The sequence below is a fragment of the Gopherus flavomarginatus genome, chromosome 3 (genome assembly GCF_025201925.1).
Source record: "Gopherus flavomarginatus isolate rGopFla2 chromosome 3, rGopFla2.mat.asm, whole genome shotgun sequence".
NCBI classification, from domain to species: Eukaryota; Metazoa; Chordata; order Testudines; family Testudinidae; genus Gopherus; species Gopherus flavomarginatus.
The window spans coordinates 153,694,232-153,715,133 of NC_066619.1; the positions used below are offsets into that span (position 1 = coordinate 153,694,232).

At 44.9% G+C, this 20,902-nt stretch overlaps 1 protein-coding gene across 1 annotated transcript in view; it reads right to left on the reverse strand.

Moving 5' to 3' along the window:
• Positions 1-346: 346 nt before the first annotated feature.
• The window catches only part of NPFFR2 (neuropeptide FF receptor 2), a 46,077-nt gene continuing 25,521 nt past the window's right edge, over positions 347-20,902 (reverse strand). Inside the window, exons 2-6 of the mRNA XM_050945038.1 lie at positions 12,981-13,040; positions 10,963-11,090; positions 9,957-10,296; positions 4,134-4,233; positions 347-1,345 (exon numbers count right to left, since the gene is read on the reverse strand). Of these exons, the coding sequence (XP_050800995.1) occupies positions 502-1,345; positions 4,134-4,233; positions 9,957-10,284 (1,272 nt within the window). The 5' untranslated portion in view covers positions 10,285-10,296; positions 10,963-11,090; positions 12,981-13,040 and the 3' untranslated portion in view covers positions 347-501. The remainder of the gene's footprint in view (positions 1,346-4,133; positions 4,234-9,956; positions 10,297-10,962; positions 11,091-12,980; positions 13,041-20,902) is intronic.

A 20,902-nucleotide genomic window follows, 5' to 3' on the forward strand; every position in this document is an offset into this window, starting at 1 on the left:
GGTGCAGGGCAAAAGGCTGTGTGTGTTGGGGGTTCAGGGCAGAGGGCTGGGGTGTGTTGGGGTGCAGGGGTTGAGGGCAGAAGGCTAAGTGTGGGGCAGGGTCAAGGCAGAGGGCTGGGGTGCTCGGCTCATGAGGATGCTCTCTGCCCTCTGCAGAGCAGTGAGCATGCTGCCACTCTTCCCCCTCCCCCTCGCAAGGGCCATCGGCTGATTGGTGCAGGGAAGGAGAGGGGGTGGGGCAGGAAAGCTGGAGGAAGAAGGGGGGGAGGAGGGAAGTTTGGCTGCCGCAGAACCAAGCTTCTGCCTCCTGCCCCCACAGGGTGCTGAGTGGGGCTGGGGGCCAGGACCACGGCAGGCAGCTGCATGCCGCTCAAAATCAGCTCGCGTGCTGTGTTTGGCACACGTGCCGCAGGTTGCCAATCCCTGGCTTAAATCATGTGAACCTCACACCACATCAGACTCTGCCACGTGAAGTTGGAATAAACCAGTTCATTGCAAATTTCATTTTACTTCATTGTCGTTGGTTGCCCTTTCTAGGTCTTCCATCATCAAGTCCTGCTGGTTGTTCATCCAGTTCCCTCTCTGCATTGGTTTCTCCTTGTCCTTGGCATTTTGAGAAGGCTGGTCCTCCAGCAGCTGGTGGGTGGTTGCCGGTAATATGGCATTGCTTTGGCCCCGCTGGGAGTAGAACTCCCTGCGCATCATTTCCCTGGAGCAGAGCTGAAGCTTAAAGGCTGCCTGGAAGCCTCGGCGAAAGTTCTCGTTGAAGAAGCCATAGATGATTGGGTTGATGCTGCTGTTGAAAAAGGCCAGCCAGTGAGCGAAGGGGTAGATGTAAATGTTGATGATCTGCAGCTGGACCTCCGTCAGATTGGCATAGTCTGAGAGCATCATCAAAGTCCACAAAGGGAGCCAGGACAGGATGAAAAGTAAAGCCACAATGATGAGCATTTTGATCACCTTCTGCTTCTTCTTGGACACAGAGCGGCGCTGCTCCTGGCTCTGTTTTCCCCCTACAGGTGCCGCTTTGTTGAAGAGCGCTATCCCTATCCTGGCATACATGACGACGATGAGTGAAAGGGGGGCCAGGTAGATGTTGGTAAACAGCACCGTTGTATAGATCTTTCTCATTTCCTGATTGGGCCAGTCCTCCCGACACCAGTATATAGGGCTGGTTTGATTGCCATAGCCAAGGATCACCCTGAAATACTTTTCCTCTTGTACCTGCAACATGACTGCAGACGGACACATGATGGCGATAGCCAGAACCCAGATGACTGCTAGAATGACAACCGCAGTTGATGTGGTGAGCTTCTGCTTAAACGGGTAAACAATGCATCGGAACCTGCAGTGAACAGAATGCCAGAGAATAGATCTAAAAGCCACATAAGCAATGTCAATAAAATCAAGTTCAGTCATTTATTTTATATGTATGTGCAGTGAGGGCCTCAGCTGGTGTAAATCAATGTACTGATGTCACTGGCCCATGATTTGTAACAGGGGGTCAGACTTGACAGTGTGGTCCATATGTCAGTAGAGAAATTGCCTCATAGACAGTTCCCTTCCCATTCACGATTGGCTGGGCCACCTCCCTGCCCAATGGCAATTGAATAACATCCCCGTGGCAATGGCAATAGCTGCTGATGTGGAAAGGTGGCATTAGGAAAGTATTTCATGTAGTTTTAGGTGTCTCAATGTCACTTAGCAGCTGGACATGAGGAGGAGGAGCCACACCATGTGACCAATCAGCGAACCATGCATTGGTAGCACATGGACCACAGTTTTGGAATGACTGATTCATAAACGTTTTACTTCCACTGCAAAACAGTCTCTCTCGCTGGGCCTACAGTACTCACAGAATAAGGAATTTTCTACCATGCTGCACATCTTAGGAAGGAGGTGCACAGCCTGGGGGGTTTGATCTATTGAACAGATCATTGGGCCAGGCCCCCAGATGCAACGCTGTATACACAGCTCTGCGTTGTCTCTGTTGTACGGCACCGAACAGTCACATCAAATGTGGTCCTACTCACTGACATCACTTGCCATTAAGAAAGGGTCAGACTCAACAAATGGCTAATCTTTCACTGAAAAAACATTTACTTTTATGCTAATTTTGAACATCCTCAACTGAATCCAAACTCATGCTTAGGCAAACTCCTACATCACCACAGGGGTGGGGCCAGCGGAAGCTGCCTGAAGAGACTGCAGCTGCTTCAAAGAAGGGCAAGGGTGGAGTCGAAGGGAGAAGGAAGCGGCTAGGAATCTGGGGCAGGAAGGGAGAGACATACCCCTGCTCCCAAAACGAGATGAGAGAGGCAGCAGGGGACTGAGGCGGAGCAACTGGCTATCTGCCCCCAGTGGTATTCTGGGAAGGGAACAAGGGAGAAGCACCCACCCCACAGCATTGAAAGGCCAGAAGTAGAGGCTGGGATGGAACATTTATAACATCCTCCCAGTGATGAGCTGCCAAAATATTAACAACAGGTTCCCTCCTCCTCACCTCACGAGGAGATTGTGCACCCCTGGGGGGTCGTGCCCCATCCAACCCCCCATGTTCCTTGACACACGCCCCCCCAGGGACCCTGACCCATCCCCCCCTTCCCTGTCCCCTCCCTGCCCCCTGCTGCTCCATCCAACCCCTCCTCTCATTCTTGATGTTCCCCCAGGACCCCTGCCCCATCCAACCATCCCTTCTCTCAGTCCCTGACTGCCTCCGCCACTTCATCCAACCCCTGCTCCTTCCTGACTGCCCCCCGGGACACTTGCCCCCATTCAATCCCCGTTCCCTGTCCTCTGACCGCCCCAACCCCTATCCACCCCCCCACAACACACTGAACACTGCCTCCCTGCTCCCTACCCCCTTACCACACTGCCTGGGGCCGGGACCGGTTCCCCTCCACCGCGACCAGCGCCGCAGGGCCCGACTTCCCGGGCCGGGACGGAGCCATTCGGCCAGCACCGGGACCGGCGCCATGGGGCCCGACTCCGCGGGCCATGCCAGCTGAAGCTGCTTGGCCAGGACTGGTGCTGCAGGGCCGGAGTTGAGCCGGGTCGGAGCCGTTCGGCCTGGACCAGCCCGAGCAGGGGTGCTTAGCCGGGACCGGGCTGGGGCACTCGGCCGGGGCCAGGTGGAGCCAGACTGGGCTGTGCGCGCCGCCTCCCCGGCTCAGCTTACCTGCCTGCTGCTTGTTTCAGGCTTCCCACGAACATTTGATTGGCAGGAAACAGGGGAGGGGGAGGAGAAGGAGGGCGGAGAGTTCAAGGGAGATGGGGAGGTGAGCTGGAGCTGGGGCTGGGGGCCGGGTGGACAGCTGCCCGAGCCTTTGTTAAATTTAAAAGCTCTTTTAGAACCGATTGTCCTGGAACAACAGGTTCTAAAAAGGCTTCTAAATTTAACAACCGGTTCCTGCGAATCAGTGCGAACCAGCTGGAGTTCACCACTGCATCCTCCCTTACCCCCAAGAGGGACCCAGCGCAGCCTGGCTGCGGGATGGGAGAAGAGACGCATCCTTCATAAAAGATGGACAGGCTCGGAGGGAGGAGGAGCCCTTTAGAGTAGCCCAATGGGCTAAGTCCTGTGACCCTGAGCACGGAATTGCCACCCCTCCTGCGGCTGCTACAGCCCGGGGAGGGACCCTTCTGGTCCCAGCAGCTCTTTGATCTGCCACTGGAAGGGAGAGCAGCAGACACAGGATCTGCCAGTCTCCACCGGGGCACTCTCCCCAGACCAGGATGAGTGAATTCTTTGCTCTGATGGGGGATGGGGACTCACAGGCTTCTCTTCTCTCAACAGCAGATCAGAGGGCCCGAGGCTCAGAATATAGACCCATTGTTCTCAGCTCTGCAAGCAGCAGGTGGGAGAGATGAAGCCACACTAAGAGGGTTCCCCTGCGGTGCCTGCTCCTCTACCATCTTTATGGAAATTAAGTGGGGAAAAAATGATGATGGCCACACTTTAACTTAGCTGTGCCTCATTCTGCCCATCCTCAAAATGGGCACAATACACCCCATCTCATCAAGGTGTAATGAGGATGAATTGGTGATTGTAAAAATGCTGTGGATCCCAGGACAATGAGCAATATATTTATTTTTTTAATGAATATTGGTTTCAGAGCTTTACATCATCTTACCTGTCAACTGCAATTGCAACCAAAGTGAAAACAGAGGCTGAGACCGAGATTCCCTGAACCATCCCACTCATTTTGCAGATCATGCTCCCAAAGGGCCAGCCTGGAAGGTACAAATTGAAATAACCTTAGAAAGGTAAATTGCCTCCTTTTCACTACAACGTTGAAGGCTCAGCAAAGGAGCATCCTTCCCAGAACACTTCCAGAGCTGAAGTGCTCCCTCCAGACATAATGCTGTCCACGTGCAGGTGAATGATGGTCCACAGTGACCCACCACAAGGTAATAAAAGGGGGCAGAGATGTTCTTCTGATGACTCTGATAGCAGCACACATGCATCTGAAGCATTAGCTTGAGCACCTGTTAGAGCAGCATCATGTGAGAGGAAAGGAAGATAGACACTATAGCTGCAATGGTCTCACATGCTTCCATATAAAACAGGGACCTTACCTTGCAGAGGTATAACTTTCACCTTGTCCTAGCTACCCACAGTATGTATCAACTTAGGCTCATTAGAATTGGTTAATCACTTAAACTCATTCCTGGTTACCAGCTTGCACACTACCCTTTACACGCCATCTCTGAATTTGACCACCAGAGTCTACTGAATCTAACTGAGAGTAATGGCATCTAATCTGTGAAAACGCACGTGCCAAGGGGTAGAAAGGAGGAATGTAGCAAGAAAAGCAATAAGGACAAGATATAGGAAGATGTGTGTTGAAGACGACCATGTCTTATTTTAAATGACACTTGCTGGTGGAATTTATATGCTAAGAAACCAGAGAAGACTACTTCAAGCACCCTTACAAATGTCTGAGTGTGAGTAGGGCTAATGGAGTGTGACTGTACATCTAACATAGACTGCCTCCTTCACCACTCTGAACATGTTTAATTCCCAACACTGCAAATAGTCATAGTAATAACTCTATACTTCCATCACAATGTATTTGTTGGCAAGTGTCCATGTCCAACACTGCAATAATGCACCAATCAAAAGCTCATTTTAGACAGCATGTCCCTCCCATTTCCCACCCTCTTTTTGTCCAGTGAGCTGGCTGCATGGCTCTAAAGGTCCTTTCAAAGGTCCATTTCGAAAGTGCCTCAGTATCGTTTCTGGACCTGTGGGCACTTTCACTGCCATTTGATCATTTTGGAAAACAAAGAGGTTTTTATCTTTATTTAATGTATCCTTCTGAATCTTTAAAATAAATAAATAAAAATATCCCCCTTTTTTTTCTTTTTTTTTTTTTTTTAGGAAAATATGCTTTTATGCAACTAGTGTAAATCTATATAAATAAATGCAAATGGTCAGAAGAATAAATAGGAAGTGATGAGATTATATTGCATGGATTTTCCAAATTTTCTTAATTATACAGCAAATTTACCTCACTGGCCAGGTCACTTACAATATTCATATAATGATTAAATATGATTCATAGCCTAATATGTAGCAGCTCCATGACTGTCACACCTGGATTAAACATTCATCATTTGTGAATTGAGAAGGAAGTTTTATTTCCAGGATTCAGCGTACAACCCCCTCATTTCCAAAGAAATCTGATGAGATTCAACAAGGACAAGTGCCGAGTCCTGCACTTAGGACAGAAGAATCCCATGCACTGCTACAGGCTGGGGACCATCTGGCTAAGTGGCAATTCTGCAGAAAAGGACCTAGGTGTTACAGTGGACGAGAAGCTGGATATGAGTTGACAGTGTGCCCTTGTTGCCAAGAGGGCTAACGGCATTTTGAGCTGTATAAGTAGGGGCATTGCTAGCAAATTGAGGGACGTGATCATTCCCCTCTGTTAGACATTGGTGAGGCCTCATCTGGAGTACTGTGTCTAGTTTTGGGTCCCGCACTACAAGAAGGATGTGGAAAAATGGGAAAAAGTCCAGCGGAGGGCAACAAAAATTATTAGGGGGATGGAGCACATGACTTATGAGGAGAGGCTGTGAGGGAACTGGGATTGTTTAGTCTGCAGAAGAGAAGGAAGAGGGGGGATTTGATAGCTGCTTTCAGCTACCTGAAAGGGGTTCCAAAGGGGATGGATCTAGACTGTTCTCAGTGGTAGCAGATGACAGAACAAGGAGCAATGGTCTCAAGTTGCAGTGTGGGAGGTCTAGGTTAGATATTAGGAAAAACTATTTCCCTAGGATGGTGGTGAAGCACTGGAATGGATTACCTAGGGAGGTAGTGGCATCTCCATCCTTGGAGGTTTTTAAGGTCAGGCTTGACAAAGCCCTGGCTGGGATGATTCAGTTGGGAATTGGTCCTGCTTTGAGCAGGGGGTTGGACTAGATGACCTCTTGAGGTCTCTTCCAACCCTGATATTCTATGATTTATAAAGATGTATTATAGTAAAAAAAGAGCATGAAAATTTTTTCACGGGCTATACTTTTCTATCTGTTTTGAAGAACAGAGATAAAAATTGCAACAGCTATCATTCACACAAACTCCCATTCTTCACTTCCCTACACTTCCTTTTGCGATATCTGATGGTAATAGGATGGTAAAAGAGATGTTCATTGTGATCCAGCCTCTCCAGTTCCTTCTGATAAACATTTTGATGTTTCATCAGAGATCTAATGAACAACAAACAACATTTTTATCTCTGTGCTTCAAACCGTTACAAAATTCTGGATCATTGCTTTTTTCTGGCTCTTTTTTACTATCAGATACCTCTGTGAATGAAGGGTTTGTATTCTCCTGGAAATTAAACTTGCTTAACTTACATCTAATATAAGAAAGAAATACAGCATTGTAAGCTGTCTGCAAGAAGTTTCGTTTGTTTGTTTGTTTTTCTCTTGTTTTTTGAATGCTATGCAAAATTAACAGACCTCTTGCATAGTTTGAGCCAAAGGGGCTAATTTTCAATAATTCAAAGTTACGTGAATAAATACATAACATTTATGAGTCAGTGGGAGAAATTTAGGAATATTTGGGGTTGGGGGACTCAGGGCTTGTAATACCATTAGGGATTCTTTATTAGTTTTAAATAAACATGTAAGAGGGAATGTGTGGAAAAAATTATTTAGATATGTTAGATGTGTGCTCCTTTTGGTGGGTATTGTAGTTTAAATCTCCATTTAACAATAGCAGCAAAGTTGGTGTTAGCTCAGTAATCAGGGTAAAAATTCCTCTACTATTTTAACATTGTACACTAGTGAATGGGCTAAGATTAGGCCAAAAACAAGATAAAGATGCCTTTTATTTTATATATTCAGAAAACGAAAATCCGTAGCAACAAAACCAAAGTCTATGTAGTCATTCTTCAAATATTGATGGCAGGCTCTGAGATACAAAATGCATGTGGGAGCTTAGATGAAACATAAAATAAAGGATACTTGGAACACAAAGTCTGTTTTATCTTTAAAAAACAAAACACCTATTTTTCAATGTCTTAGAAATAATATTGCCCATACAATGGGCTATGGTCTTAACTGGACAAATTCAAAGCTGTGTCTCTCTATCCCGTGTGGTTTGAGTGCCATTATGTTGCACTACTCACGTACTATGCATACCCATTATATCTGTTAAAATAATTTGAATAAATAGATTTTAAAAATTTGATACGGAAATCTAGATGAACATTCCGCTGATAGGTACACAAGTGCTAGATAGGCTCTTTTGTCAATAGCTACTGGTCAAAAATATTGGGTTTTTTGTTTGTTTGTATGCTTGTTTTAGTCTAACACAACTCCGGAAGCAAGGGTTCTTTATGCTGTGTCCTTGAAACTAATACATTCTTGGTAATTCACAAATGATAAATTTCCATGACAGGTGAGAAATACATACTTATAAACTGTTTCTATAGAGTATTTTATATCCTATGCAATTAATTAGGTAAAAACATACTAAAATTAAAAAGCCTCTTATGCAGTTTAACCCAATAGGTACTAATTTCTAATAAATGTAAAAAGATAAGAAAGGTATTACTTTGAGCAAATGGAATATGAATAGAGATTAAATCTGTGATACCTCTAGGGGTTCTCTACCAGTTTTGAAAAACAGTTGCTACTAGATTTTAAAGACAGCTATTCGAGGGATTTAATTAGAAAGAGGAAACTTTTATTCCTGGTTGAAAATTAAAAAAACATATATGGCTAACTAGTAGGTGGTATATAGGTTTGTGTCTTCTGATTTTGGTATTTAACTTTTAACTTGCATTTTGATATGCTACTGTGTGTAATCCCATAAAAAGCCATATTGTTAAAGAGAACCTCCCTCTGACTCAGGAAAATGTGGTACATTTGAACGTGCTCTGATGTATAATTCCATTAAAGATGGTTAAAAATGCCTTTTGATTGGCTCAGCAAATGAGTGTTTTTTCTCAAAACTCTTCTGCAGCTTCTGTGCATTTATTTAATTTGATTTATACAGAATTTTATTAGTGGCATTCCAGAATAATTCCATCTGAAAAGAGGTAAAATGCATGAAACATACATGATTTCCCATTTATTCCTCTGTCATCACGCCTTTCTGCATTTATGTAATTGATTTAGAATTGTACTAGTAGTTGTATACAACGATTTAATTGAATATATTCAGATTTATGCTAACTGCATAAAAGCACATTTTCCTAAAAGGTAAGGAAAAGGCATGAAATTTATGTTTGTTTTTAATCAGTCTCATTAAGAATAGATTTTTAAAAAATACAGTTTTCTCAAAAGAGCTGAGTGGCACCATAAATGCACACCTGTCCAAAATGATACTGATGGGCCTCAGAAAGGGTAGTTGGGACTTTGAAATCCATACAGACAACTTATGTGAGAAAAAGGGGGCTGAGGGGAAGAAAGGTGAGCAATTTAACACAGGCTTATATCACAGCACTGAGTGTGGACACCTGTCAAAAAATATGTGGGGTGGAAATAAAGTTATTACCACTAATGTTCATCACATTGTGTAATTGTGTCCAATGTCTGACATCAAAACAAGCTCAGTTCAGGGATGACCATACCTATTTAAATGAAAAATATATATATTAAATTAACCACATGAAAAATCTGCCATATAAATATAGTCAATTTAAAAAGTCAAAATTTGCCAACTGATCACACACAGTTGCCAGGCTATTTTCTATTCTGTTCCTGGTTCTGCTCTCATTTACACCAGATTTTTGTCAACTGAAGTCAACAAAGCTTTGCTGTTGTACACTTGGTGCATTGGAATGGTGTACTGGCCTTCTAGGAATGCCTGAGGTACCCTGAGAAAACAGATGTGCCTTAGCTGTGGGTGTGCTAATGGCTGGCAAACACTCACTTTTGATGCTAGCCCTCTATACCATGTTGGTGATCTCTGCCATGGTTAGGTAAGGATTGGTGACAGACAGAGCTCAGAAGGTTCTGACATTTATCTGAGCCTCTGGAGGCTAAAAAACTGGGTTTGAGATTTTTACAAAAAAAGAATCTGTGTGAGATTTTTTTAAGCTGTCTGATTCTAATCCTTCTGGAAACAGAAAGAGGGGAGATTCACTCAGTACTTTCACATTTCCAACTCTGGCTAGGACTTGGAAGTGCAGGGACACGAAAAATAACAAAGAAAAAAAATGAACTGGAGGCCAGGTCCTTGGGTCCAGCCAAGATTCACTCACTGCAAGACCACAGAAGTGATGGGAAAGGTGGCCAAGTTGGTGCCCTCTTGATCCTGGGGGGCAGCCAGGGACTGGACTGGCTCCCTTTTGTATATCTGAGTAGCCTCAGAGCATGGTAACTCATGCCTCCAACACACATCTCCCCCCACACATCCCTGATACCAGGGGGAGTTGGAAGTGGTGGTGAAGAGCTAGCTAGGCTGACATTTTATCATTGTGGGGTTGGGGTTCACCTACCTGCTATGATGTTATCCAGGAGAGTGGTGGGCATGCAGAATATCCCCACCAGTAAGTCACTGACCGCCAGATTCAAGATGAAGAGGTTTGTGACTGTGCGCATGTGCTTGCTCCTCAGAACAATGAAGCAAACCACTCCATTGCCAAGCATACACAGGAGGAAGATGAGGAGGTAGGAGATGATGAAGATGGCTGCCACTGGTGGCTGATGAAGGTAGAAGTCCACATAGGAAATGTTATCATCTGGGTATGGATACTTGTATGTGCCATTGAAACTCCATATGTGAGGCCAACTGAGTGAAGAATTGGAATCCACTTTCTCATCCATATTGAATTGTGCCTTGTAAAATTAAGAAAAAGAGCATACTATAATATGCCTGAAAGCGGCCTAAAGCGATCCGTGTGCCCATTTCCCATTAAAATAGGCACTGCTGCTGTATTATAATCTTGTAATACCTGTACAAACAATTATATATACCACATCTGGCACCTGTACTATGCCCACACATATTTGCCAGGACTGATTATAGCAGCCCATCATCTGAGCAGCCACAAACAGCTGCTGCTTTTTCTTTCAAAATATACAATGTACCATAGAAGTTATTCCTTCTTTCCTTCACTAATTGGGGTGCTTGTGGTTTCTGGGTGTCCAATTTGAGACAGCTTGGGCCTCCTGTTTAGACATGGCTTCTGCAGGCGCTCAACGGGCTGTGTTTAAAATTGGGCACCCAAAATTAATGGCCACTTTAAAAAAATGTGGACCTTTCCATCTGGTACTTCACACTTTTCAGAGCTAGAGTAAGGAGATTTCAGTCATTAGAAATCTAGGAATCCTTCCTTTCCAATGAGATGAGGCTTTTGTTTCTAGCAACTGGAGATCATAAGATATCATGAGATTTTAATGTCAGGCTATTTCTACTGTGGTATGTTTAGCTATGTATCTGAAAGGGGATGTGGTCATTCTGTTTTCTGTGAGCTGCACCTTCCAATGAAGAGAAGTTGCTACCTGTTTGCAACGGCAGCTGCGAGACTGTTGATCTTTTGTGTTTCGCTTCAGGTGCAGAGTATTAGTGAATCATCGTTCTCTCTCTCTCTCTCACTCACGGAGACTTTATATTTGTTGTTTCTTCTTTCCTTTAACAAGAAATAAGACATTTAAACCAGGAAATGCATATTTTGTGCTTAGGATCATCTAGCAGTTAAGGTGCTGGCCTAGAACTCAAGATATCTGGATTCATTTCCTGGCTCTGCCGCTGACTTCCAGTGTAACTGTGGGTAAATCATACTTAATCTGTCTGTGCCCCAGCTCCCCATCTATAAAAAGTAGATAATACTGCCTTTCCCACTCTTCATCCATCTCATATATTTGCACTGTAAGCTCCTTAAAGCAGAGATCATCTCTCACTCTCTTTGTACAGCACCTTGCACCGTGGCGCTCTGATCAGGGTGGAGGCATCTACGTACTACTGCAATATGATTTATAAATATTAATAATAAATAATTATGTTTCTTAGAGCTTTTTTTAATTTGCTTGCTTGTAAAATGTTTCCTATCTTTGTGCCTTCCTTGGGTATATTAGAAAACTTAACCGAGTTCTGCATCATCCTGGAATGCAGTAGATTTGACTAACCAAGAATCGTAGAGTGCCAATGTTTGTTAGTATTAGAAACAAGGTGGGAGTGTTTTGGTGACATGGGCATCTGAGTCTGACAGCATCAAACTTGTATCGGTCATTGCCCACAGATATTTCAACAGTGTTGTTGACTATTCTAGAGTGGCCCTTAGAGGCAATGTGATCTGTGCAGTTTTCTCTTCCCCACCCCACCCCAAAGAACCCACTCATCAAACTACACACAGTAACTTATTGAAAATAACACTGTAAGCCAGATTGTCACCCAGCTCCCTCAGCTGTGCCAAGGAGTCAGGGATCATAGGCTAGCTCAGCCACTGAATCCCAGTAATAATACTGTATTGATGGTAGCTCAATAGATAGGTGCGGCTGAGCATGTTCAAATGCAGCTGGTTAACATTTCCACCTGAACCATTCACCTGCCTTGGAACTTCAAAACATCTTGCGGAATTTCACACTGCAAAAACTTGATCTAACATTTTTCAGTTTTACTGTGACGAGGTTGCTGCACAAACCATAATATTTTGCAAACAAACTAGAAGAAAGCGCTTGGGATTTAAAACACGTCTTCCCCCTTATTTGTTTTCATCAATGTTTGAAGTGCTTTTTTTCCGGTCCCACCTAAATATTGGGGCATAGAATGTAGGGGTTTAAGGACAGATTGTAAAGCCATTCCTCACGTGAGTGACATTGTCATCAGTGGAAGTGCTTTGTGAGGAAGGGGTTCACAAGCTGGCCCTGAGTGTTTAGACTGATTTAGTCAGAATAGAAATAACTAAGAGGTAGAACCCTCCCATGCTCCACCCACGGCACACCAAAATGGGATGCCACTCACAGGAGTTGCACAGCTGTAAAGAGAGACAATGAAATTATAAACGTGTTAGCCTTTCCGTTGCTTAACTATTCCTTTGTAACCGAGAGCTGAGCCTCGCTTGCTCACAGTTCTCTCAGTGCTAGCCCAGCTCTGCTTTTATCGTGTTTAATTTTTATTTAGAGATTTTTGTCTCTCTCTCTTCAAACTTTGTTTCACTTTGCATGTGTGCAATTGGTGGCAGAGACTGCACACTTAGGGCTATGCTTTTGTCAGATGTTCATAAGTCAGGGAACCCGGTCACTGATCTCAGAGAGGAAGGGGTCATTAACTTCAGAGGAAAAGGGGATCATATGATCAAAAATGAGGGCTCTGCAAGGACTGTCCCCAGCAGGTGCTGTGTGGGAGCTAGTATCAACCAATGTGAGGACAAGGACTGCTACAGAACAAGAGGATTGCCTGGTGAGTGCAGTTGCAATACCTCACCCAGATGTTCCCCAGGTTTGCATGTCCATACAACTCAAGAAATGAGTGGACACCAAACCAACCAAAATGGCGGACACTGAGAACTGTGGGTACTTACCTACCGCCTCTGAAAAGCAGGCCCCAAGTGCCACAGCAAATCAGCCTTGTTCAGAAAAGCCTTCCAATGTAGAAAAAGAGGAAAATCTTGTTATGAAACCCTTTCGCATTATATGTCTTATATAGAAAGTAACTTTCTAGATCACTGCCTAACATATATCCCAATAGTACCTAACCCTTTATGGGCCAGATCCTCAGCTGATGTAAATAGGTGTAGCTCTGTTGCTGGCCCTATTCTTGTACACAAAACTATATATAAAATTAAAAGGAGGGGAAAAGCAAAAATCGTTGTGTAGGAAGGATTTTTGTTCACCTTGAACCTGAAATACAAAACAAATATTAATAATGCAGCTGACAAAATATTTCCACCACACTTCCACCAGGTCTTGAGGAGTTATACTGTGCAGACATTTTAGATTCATCCTCTCTTTTTATTTTACATTTATATTTATATATTGATATTTTTTGCCTTCTAGATCCAGTAGAACTGTGAGATCCTGCACATTCTTAATCATAATCTTAAACCATATCAGACTCTTAACCTGTGTGACACAACCCATGTAAAACGGATATTAGTCACCAGATTACACCTACATTGATGTCATGACATCTACAGTGACTCCAGAGGCCCTAACCTCTTTTCAGCACCCAAGTGGCTTAAACCGATTCTTGATTTTATCTTCGATGGAGACTTTGAAACTCAACTAAATTAGATACTGAATAAGGTCAGATTTCTATCCAACGTACAACTGACAATTCGGAAGTAATTTAATTAAAACAGGCTTATTTATTTATATACTGAACAGGCATATCTAACTAGGTCAAAGGAGTAGTGTTGATTTTAGTAAGACCAACTAACTTCATATTAAAATAGGTGACGAGACACAAAAATAATAAATAAGAAAGGAAGCTCTCAAGACACTTCCAATAATTGTTTCTCTTGACTGGGTCATAAAGTGAACCTGGGAGCATCCATGAGTGTGACTAGTCATGGAGAGGGAACAGAAATGCTGGCTGGATCTTCTCTTTTGATGGAGAATTGTGATGGGCCCACGAGCGTTAAAAGTGTGTCAGAGTGTGAATATAGACGCTGGCAAATAATGACACCCAGGACTGGCCTCAAATCAGGGTTCTGAAGAAGAGATGTGTATACTGGAGCTGGAATGGTGTAAATTCCCATGCTAGCTCTGATCTACGGGAAAGGAAAGGCTCTGCCACCAGGGAGGCAGCAAGAAACTACACTGCCAAAAATAGCAGTGTAGGCAGGGAAGGCACGGCTTGGGCATGGGGAGAGAGAGAGAGCTGAACCCATAGGGTTCAAATATGTCTTTACTCATCTAAGCAATGCCTCACCATCTACACTGCTATTTATAATCATTCTAGGGGCACGCAGTGCATGTCCTCTGTATGCCACCATAAGATCTGTGCAGTATAGACATACCTCCAGAGCCAGGCTCTGGGTAGATCATACATGGCTTGGGATGGGACCTTATTCCACTGCTGGGATGACTAAAATAAGGACACATTCTGTCCCAGTGGAAACACCAAAAATTGGTGGGAAGTCCTGATTTGTTTTAAAAGTTGTATTTGGCTTCATTTTGTTACTAATCAAGACAAACCTGTGGGGATGCCCAGCTACCAACATTACAGATTGCTGCTGAGACTCACCGAGATACTTAATGAAAAGTAAATGAAACACCAAGAAATGAAGCAGCATGTGTAAACAATGCTGCATCACCGATTTGTCTTGCAGGGTAAACAAAGCACCATAACATAGCTTTATAAAGGTAATAGGATAGTGCAATCAAAATGTAAGAAATTCACACCCATGCGGAGGGCCAGCAGGAAGCTGCTGCCTCAGTTAAGACTCACAGCCTATTTGGAAGGCTTAAGTGGGACACTGGCAGTACAGTCAACCCCCTATGTTCTTAAAGAGCAGAAGTCAGTCCCCCAAAACCCATGAGATTTAAAAAAAAAATACATTTTTGCTTCTTTTTATTTGCCTTCTGGTTTTGAGCCTCTGAAGTCGACTTGTTTCAAGTTTTCAACCATGAGGACTAGAAATTTACTTTTTATTTTAAAAGAAAGCTAAGATTCTTATAGAATCACTTGACCCCAAGTACTGGGGCTTTAAGGAGAAGACCAAATATCAGGAAAGCTGGCAACACTGCAATGGTGCAAAGACCTTGCGCTGCTCTTTTGCAATGGCGTGAATTTCATGCTATGTTGCATTCCCTGATTTGCATGGCTCCCAGAGAATCTTTGCCATCAAAGGGCAGCAGAGGGGTAGGGGAGGAAATGTCGTCATTGCAGGGAAAAGAAAATTGTGTGCAGATGCCTCTTGCCTTCAGCAGATCTATGGCTCTTCCAGAGATCTATAGATTGTAGAGGATGAACTCCCTGCCATTTCAGAGAAAGAATTAAGAGGAAAGTCCATCAACCAGATGTGCCCTTGCTCTGTGCCCTATGTTGTCATTTATATCAGTGCAAAAAGCTGCTATTCTGATTTAGAAGGGTTTTACAAACAATTTGGGTCCATGGGTATGTCTACACTGCAGTTAGACACCCGTGGCTGGCCCGTGCCAGCTGACGCAGGCTTGTGGGGCTTGGACTAAGGGCTGTTTAACTGCAGTGTAGACGTTTGGGATCAGTCTGCCACCTCACAGGGTCCTAGAGCCTGAGCTCTAGCCCAAGCCTGAACACCTACATCGCAATGAAACAGGGCCTTAGCCCAAACCCTGTGAGCCCGAGTCCGCTAGCAGGGGCCAACCATGGGCATCTAGACATACCCCGTGAGTACAAAGTCTCTGCTGTCCTTAGTATGACTCCTTAATCAATGGGGAAATTGAATTAATGCATACAACTAAATCAATGGGGAAATTGAATTAATGCACACAACTGATAGGCATGCCTAACTAGTGCACTGTTTCCTGCAAACGCACATCTCTGTCCCTTCCCATACATCCGCAAGATTCTACCTCTCTGTCTTTTAATGAATTATCCATAGACTGTGATTTTCTCAAGTGTGTGTGTGCATCCAAAATTATTCCCCAAATAAATACCCCTAAATAAATTGGGATAAGTTTTGGTCTGTACTCTAACTCTTCTGGAGCAATTGGCTGCAGATATTCCACAGTTAAAATCTGAGCTGTTTTAATTGAACATCTAGGGCCTGTTTGACCTCTCTGCTACTCCAGTTCTATGCCAGTGTAACTCTGCTGGAACCAGCATGAAATTGCAGTAACCTGTGGCGAGTCAGATTTCTGGAGTAGCCCCCATGGTACATTTCTTATTCCCTGGCTAGATGAGTTCAAAGCCTTAGAATCAGAATTCTAGGGTGAATATTATAGATTGTAAATTCACTCTCTTCTCAAACATTTTGTAGTATTTGTTTCAAATTCGCAGCTTTAACAAACATGGCTGGCTGTAAACTCGTTCACTGGACTGTTCAAGGGAAGTGAACCCAGAAAGGGGTGGAAACACAATCGAGACTAATTCACAGTGAATTGTTTTTCAGCGTTCATCCGGCTGTACTCCTCTCATTCAAGCCCACCATTGGAAGACACTCCTAGCTATACATAATAACACTTTTATATACTTAGAAGAATTATGTGAGACAAACAACTTCAAGCCAGGGGGAAACTGCACTTTCAAAAGGCAGCCTCCCCCTCTGCTATATCAGTGCCCTTCTCCCTCTCACTGTTGCCCTGCTGTTGAGGTTTTGTGTTGCTTTTAGATAGAATGTCTCTGGGCCAGGATGCTTGAGCCAGATCCTGGTCTATGTGAAGTCTGCTTTGTGCTGCTCTGACCTAAATGGTCAACTAAGGATTTCTGTAGCGTATGGGGAGTCCCCAAGCAGGGGTGCTGCAACAATTTTTATAGTGGGGGTGCTGATGATGGAAACCATGTGTTAGGCATTTGTTGTTACTACTTCAAGCCAGAGCGCATGGCGGTGCACCCAGCATCCCCAGTTCCAGCACCTCTGTTCCGAAGTAGCACAGAGCCAGTGTAACCAGCCCAATGCCTCTTTGAGCCTGCAGCACGGAGGGTATGTTGGGCAAGACGTGGCCAGGGTCCTGTACTGCTCCAGTCATCCTCAGTTGACACAGTAACCTTTTGTGGGGAGGCACTTCAGCTGGGCACCTGCTAGATCAACCTCAGAGCTACTCTAACTCATGCCAGGTCTACACTTAAAACACTACAGCAGCGCAGTTGCAGCACTTCTGAAAGTTGCCGAACCCTGGTCTATATTGAAGCGGTGTGCCGAGTCTTCATTTATTCACTCTGATTTAAGATTTCGCATGCCGGTAATACATTTTAGCGTTTTTAGAAGGTCTCTTTCTACAGGTCGATAATATATAACTAAACTATTGTTGTATGTAAAGTAAATAAGGTTTTCAAAATGTTTAAGAAGCTTCCTTTAAAATTAAATTAAAATGCAGAACCCCCCCGAACTGGTGACCAGGGCCCAGGCAATGTGAGTGCCACTGAAGATCAGCTTGTGTGCCACCTTCGGCACCCGTGCCATAGGTTGCCTACCCCTGGTATAGACACTCAATGCAGTAATGGGAGAGGTTCTCCCACCACTGTAGTTAATCCTCCTCCCCGAGAAGCAGGAGCTAGGTTAACAGAAGAATTCTTCCATTGACCTAGTACTGTCTGCACCCCTGAACGATGTAACTAGGCCAATAAAAGTTTTAGTGAAGACCAGCTCTTGAGACCAGTTCAACCACAGTGATCGGGGGCATACAACACATTTGTCCCTCAGCTCTTGGACTGAGCTCGGCTTTGCTTGACTGGATCCAAGGACAGGGCCTTTTGACATTGTACTTGCTGGCAGAGCCCTATGTATATATCTTTCGTGTCCTATAAAGATGAATTACAATAAGAGAAACTTCATGAAGTCAAAGCACATTTGAAGGTAATGACATTCTTGCATATTCTGTAGCTGGTCTGAGATGAATGTGGCACCGTGAATAGTGCTGTTATTCTCAAGGTTGCCAATAATGAATATGAATCAGGAATATTAATTCCACAGCTTGGAGACTACTGTGTGGTAGGGAATTTTTTGTTGGGTTGAAAGTGATGGAGGAGAGCATTGGCATGAAAGAGGAAAACAAGAAGGAATCTTTTATGCATGGACATGGGCCTTGCTGGTTAAAATAGACAAGGATAAGTAACGTGCAGAGGCTGAGAGGACAGATGCATAAGTCATTTGAGGAACAGGAAAATATCATAATGTGATGCATAAATTCTATGAGGCAATAAATAAAAATGATCTATTTTAAAAATAGAGAGACAAGGCAGGTGAGGTAATATTTTGCATTGGACCAGCTTCTGTTGGTGAGAGAGATGAGCTTTCAAGCTGACACAGAGCTGAAGACCAGCAGAGGAGCTCTGTGTAGCTAGAAAGCTCGTCTCTTTCACCAACACAAGTTGGTCCAATAAAAGATTTTACCTTACCCATCTTATCTCATTAATATCTGGGACCAACACAGCTACAACAACATTGCAAACTTTTAAAAAAACACTTGACAAGGGCACAGAGGCCAGCATAATTACCTGCCTTTAAATTTCATGAGACAGAGAAAGGAGGAAGAATTGGCAGAGAGATTATTTTTTTTAATATGCAAAATGAAAATCTGTGAAAGATGAGAGCCAAATCCTCAGCATTGTTCCACTGAATTAAATGCAAAGAGGCCAATTTATGTTAAATTAAGATCTAGCCCTGGGACTTTAACACAGCCATGCTTTCGAAGGAATAAGAAATGGATTTTTATAGATAAGACACTTGCAGTAAATTACTTTGTATGAGTGTGGATGCACCGTAGGCAACTATAGTCAGGTAAGCGTGTTTGTTTGGAGATGTACTGAAATTAAAATTTTTTTTTGCCAAAGACAGAATTTATTTGCACCCAATTCTCACATGCAATTGTTTTTTTTAAAATCAAATAACCCGCTCAACACAGTGAAACAGCAAACAAATGAAATTCTGAATGAGACGAGAATGAAGTTTATGAATTAAAAACCTTTCAAGTCCTAGGAAGGGCCCATGCATCAAATTCACTGTATTAAATAATGCTTTGGGAAGCATAACTCACTCTCTTTTGAGAGTTGTATAGCACTCTAGGCTCAAATCCTGAGCCCTGGACCTATCCCAATATGTGAGGGGTGGAGGGGGGCGCAGGAGAATCCTCTCTCACATGCTGTCCAAGCCCCTCTGCACACAGAGAATGGAGGTCAGGGCTCCCAAGTATATCTCATGTGACAGTCGTGCATGTGGTAGCCCAGCTGCCTGTCCAAATCTCAGTCTGAATATCGGGTGTCTGGCTGAGATGCAGGCAGAAGCTGCAGAGCCCACTGTTGGCTGCTGGAGGATGCTGTGGAACTTGGCTTCAGGACGTCAGGTCTCCTGTCTGCCATCCCCACTACAGAAGATGAAAGAGTTCAGTACTAGCCCCAGGCACACCGGCCCCCAGGCGGTGACACTCTGCCCACAGCCAAACTCCAGACCACAAGAAAGATCCCTGCGGCCCAGCCAGACCAGGCTCCACTACCTCCAGCTACACCGCAGGCCCCTGCTCTCCAAAGAGACCTCGGCCCCCCAGACAGACCTCTGCTTTCCTCCTAGACAGCACCCATTCACCAACCCAGCTCTGTCATCTCCCTGGATCCACTCATCCCCAACAGCACCCAGGACCCACTCGCGTACCTGAGCCATACATGCACCCACCCCTGAAAGCGGCCCACTACCCTCAAGCAGCACCCAGAAACTCCAAGCTATTTCAGACCCACTCCACCACCCAATACCCAGCAAACACCCCAAAACCTACCCACCTTACCCAGACACCCCCCAGCACCCTCATGTCAGATTCTGGGCAACTGCACTTGTATTGCCCCTCTATGGTCCGGAAAGGGCACCCACTCTAGGCTTCCAGCTCCCCAGCCAGTGGTAGACCTGGAGTTTGGCCTGACCGGCGGATACTCAACGTGGACCACCGTGTGGGAGAGTTGCCAAGCCTACCCCTCGCCAGCTACCCAGATGAGTCGCTGAACCTTCCCGTCACCAGCTGCCCAGATGAGTCGCTGAGCCTACCCCTCACCAGCTACCCTGAGGATCCAATGGTGATCGACCCCCCTGAGGACATCACCTTGACACAGGTACCTCCAGAGGGGGAGTTGGGAAGTAGCCTGGGGGCAGCCGACCCTAGTCTGGCTGCAGCACTGCCAGAGCCCATGTCAGTGTGTTGTGGCCGGGATCCCCATTGACTCAGCAGCGGGTCTTCTGCCACGGCTAGGGCCCCAGGCTGGGATGCACTGGAGTGGGAGGGCCTGTGTCCCCCCTGCCACCCAATGTGTGGGTGGCCGTCTCCCCCTCCCCAAGCTGCTTGGAGCCTGAAGCCTGGATGTGCAATTTACCTGTGTTTGCTCAGCCCCTGCTTGAGGGCCTGAGCCTTGAACTCATTACTGCCCCGCCCTGCCCCAGGGCCTGGGCCTGTTAACTGCTAACGGTTACCCGTGTTTGCTCAGCCCCTGCTGGACGGCTTGAGTCAGGACTCCTGTGGCCCGACTGATTCCCCAGGGGCCAAGGAAGGCGGTGTGGTGCCCTGACGAACCCTCCCTACATGGAGTTAACAGGGATGGCATGTGAGAATCATGCCAAGATCCATGCCAAGATCCAGAGAAAGCAGAAAATGTGCTTGACTGCACCACATGTGCTAGGAAATGGGATTGGGTTTACCGAGAGGCAAACACAGACAGACTGATTACCATCTGTCAACCAATTAATACCTGATAGCCAACGAAGATGACAGTTTTAGATTTAGATTATATCCCCCCAGCCAAACTGAAATACATATCCCCAAGAACAGTAGAAGAGCCCGATCAATAAGCAACCTGATGGATTAGGCAGGGACTCACAAA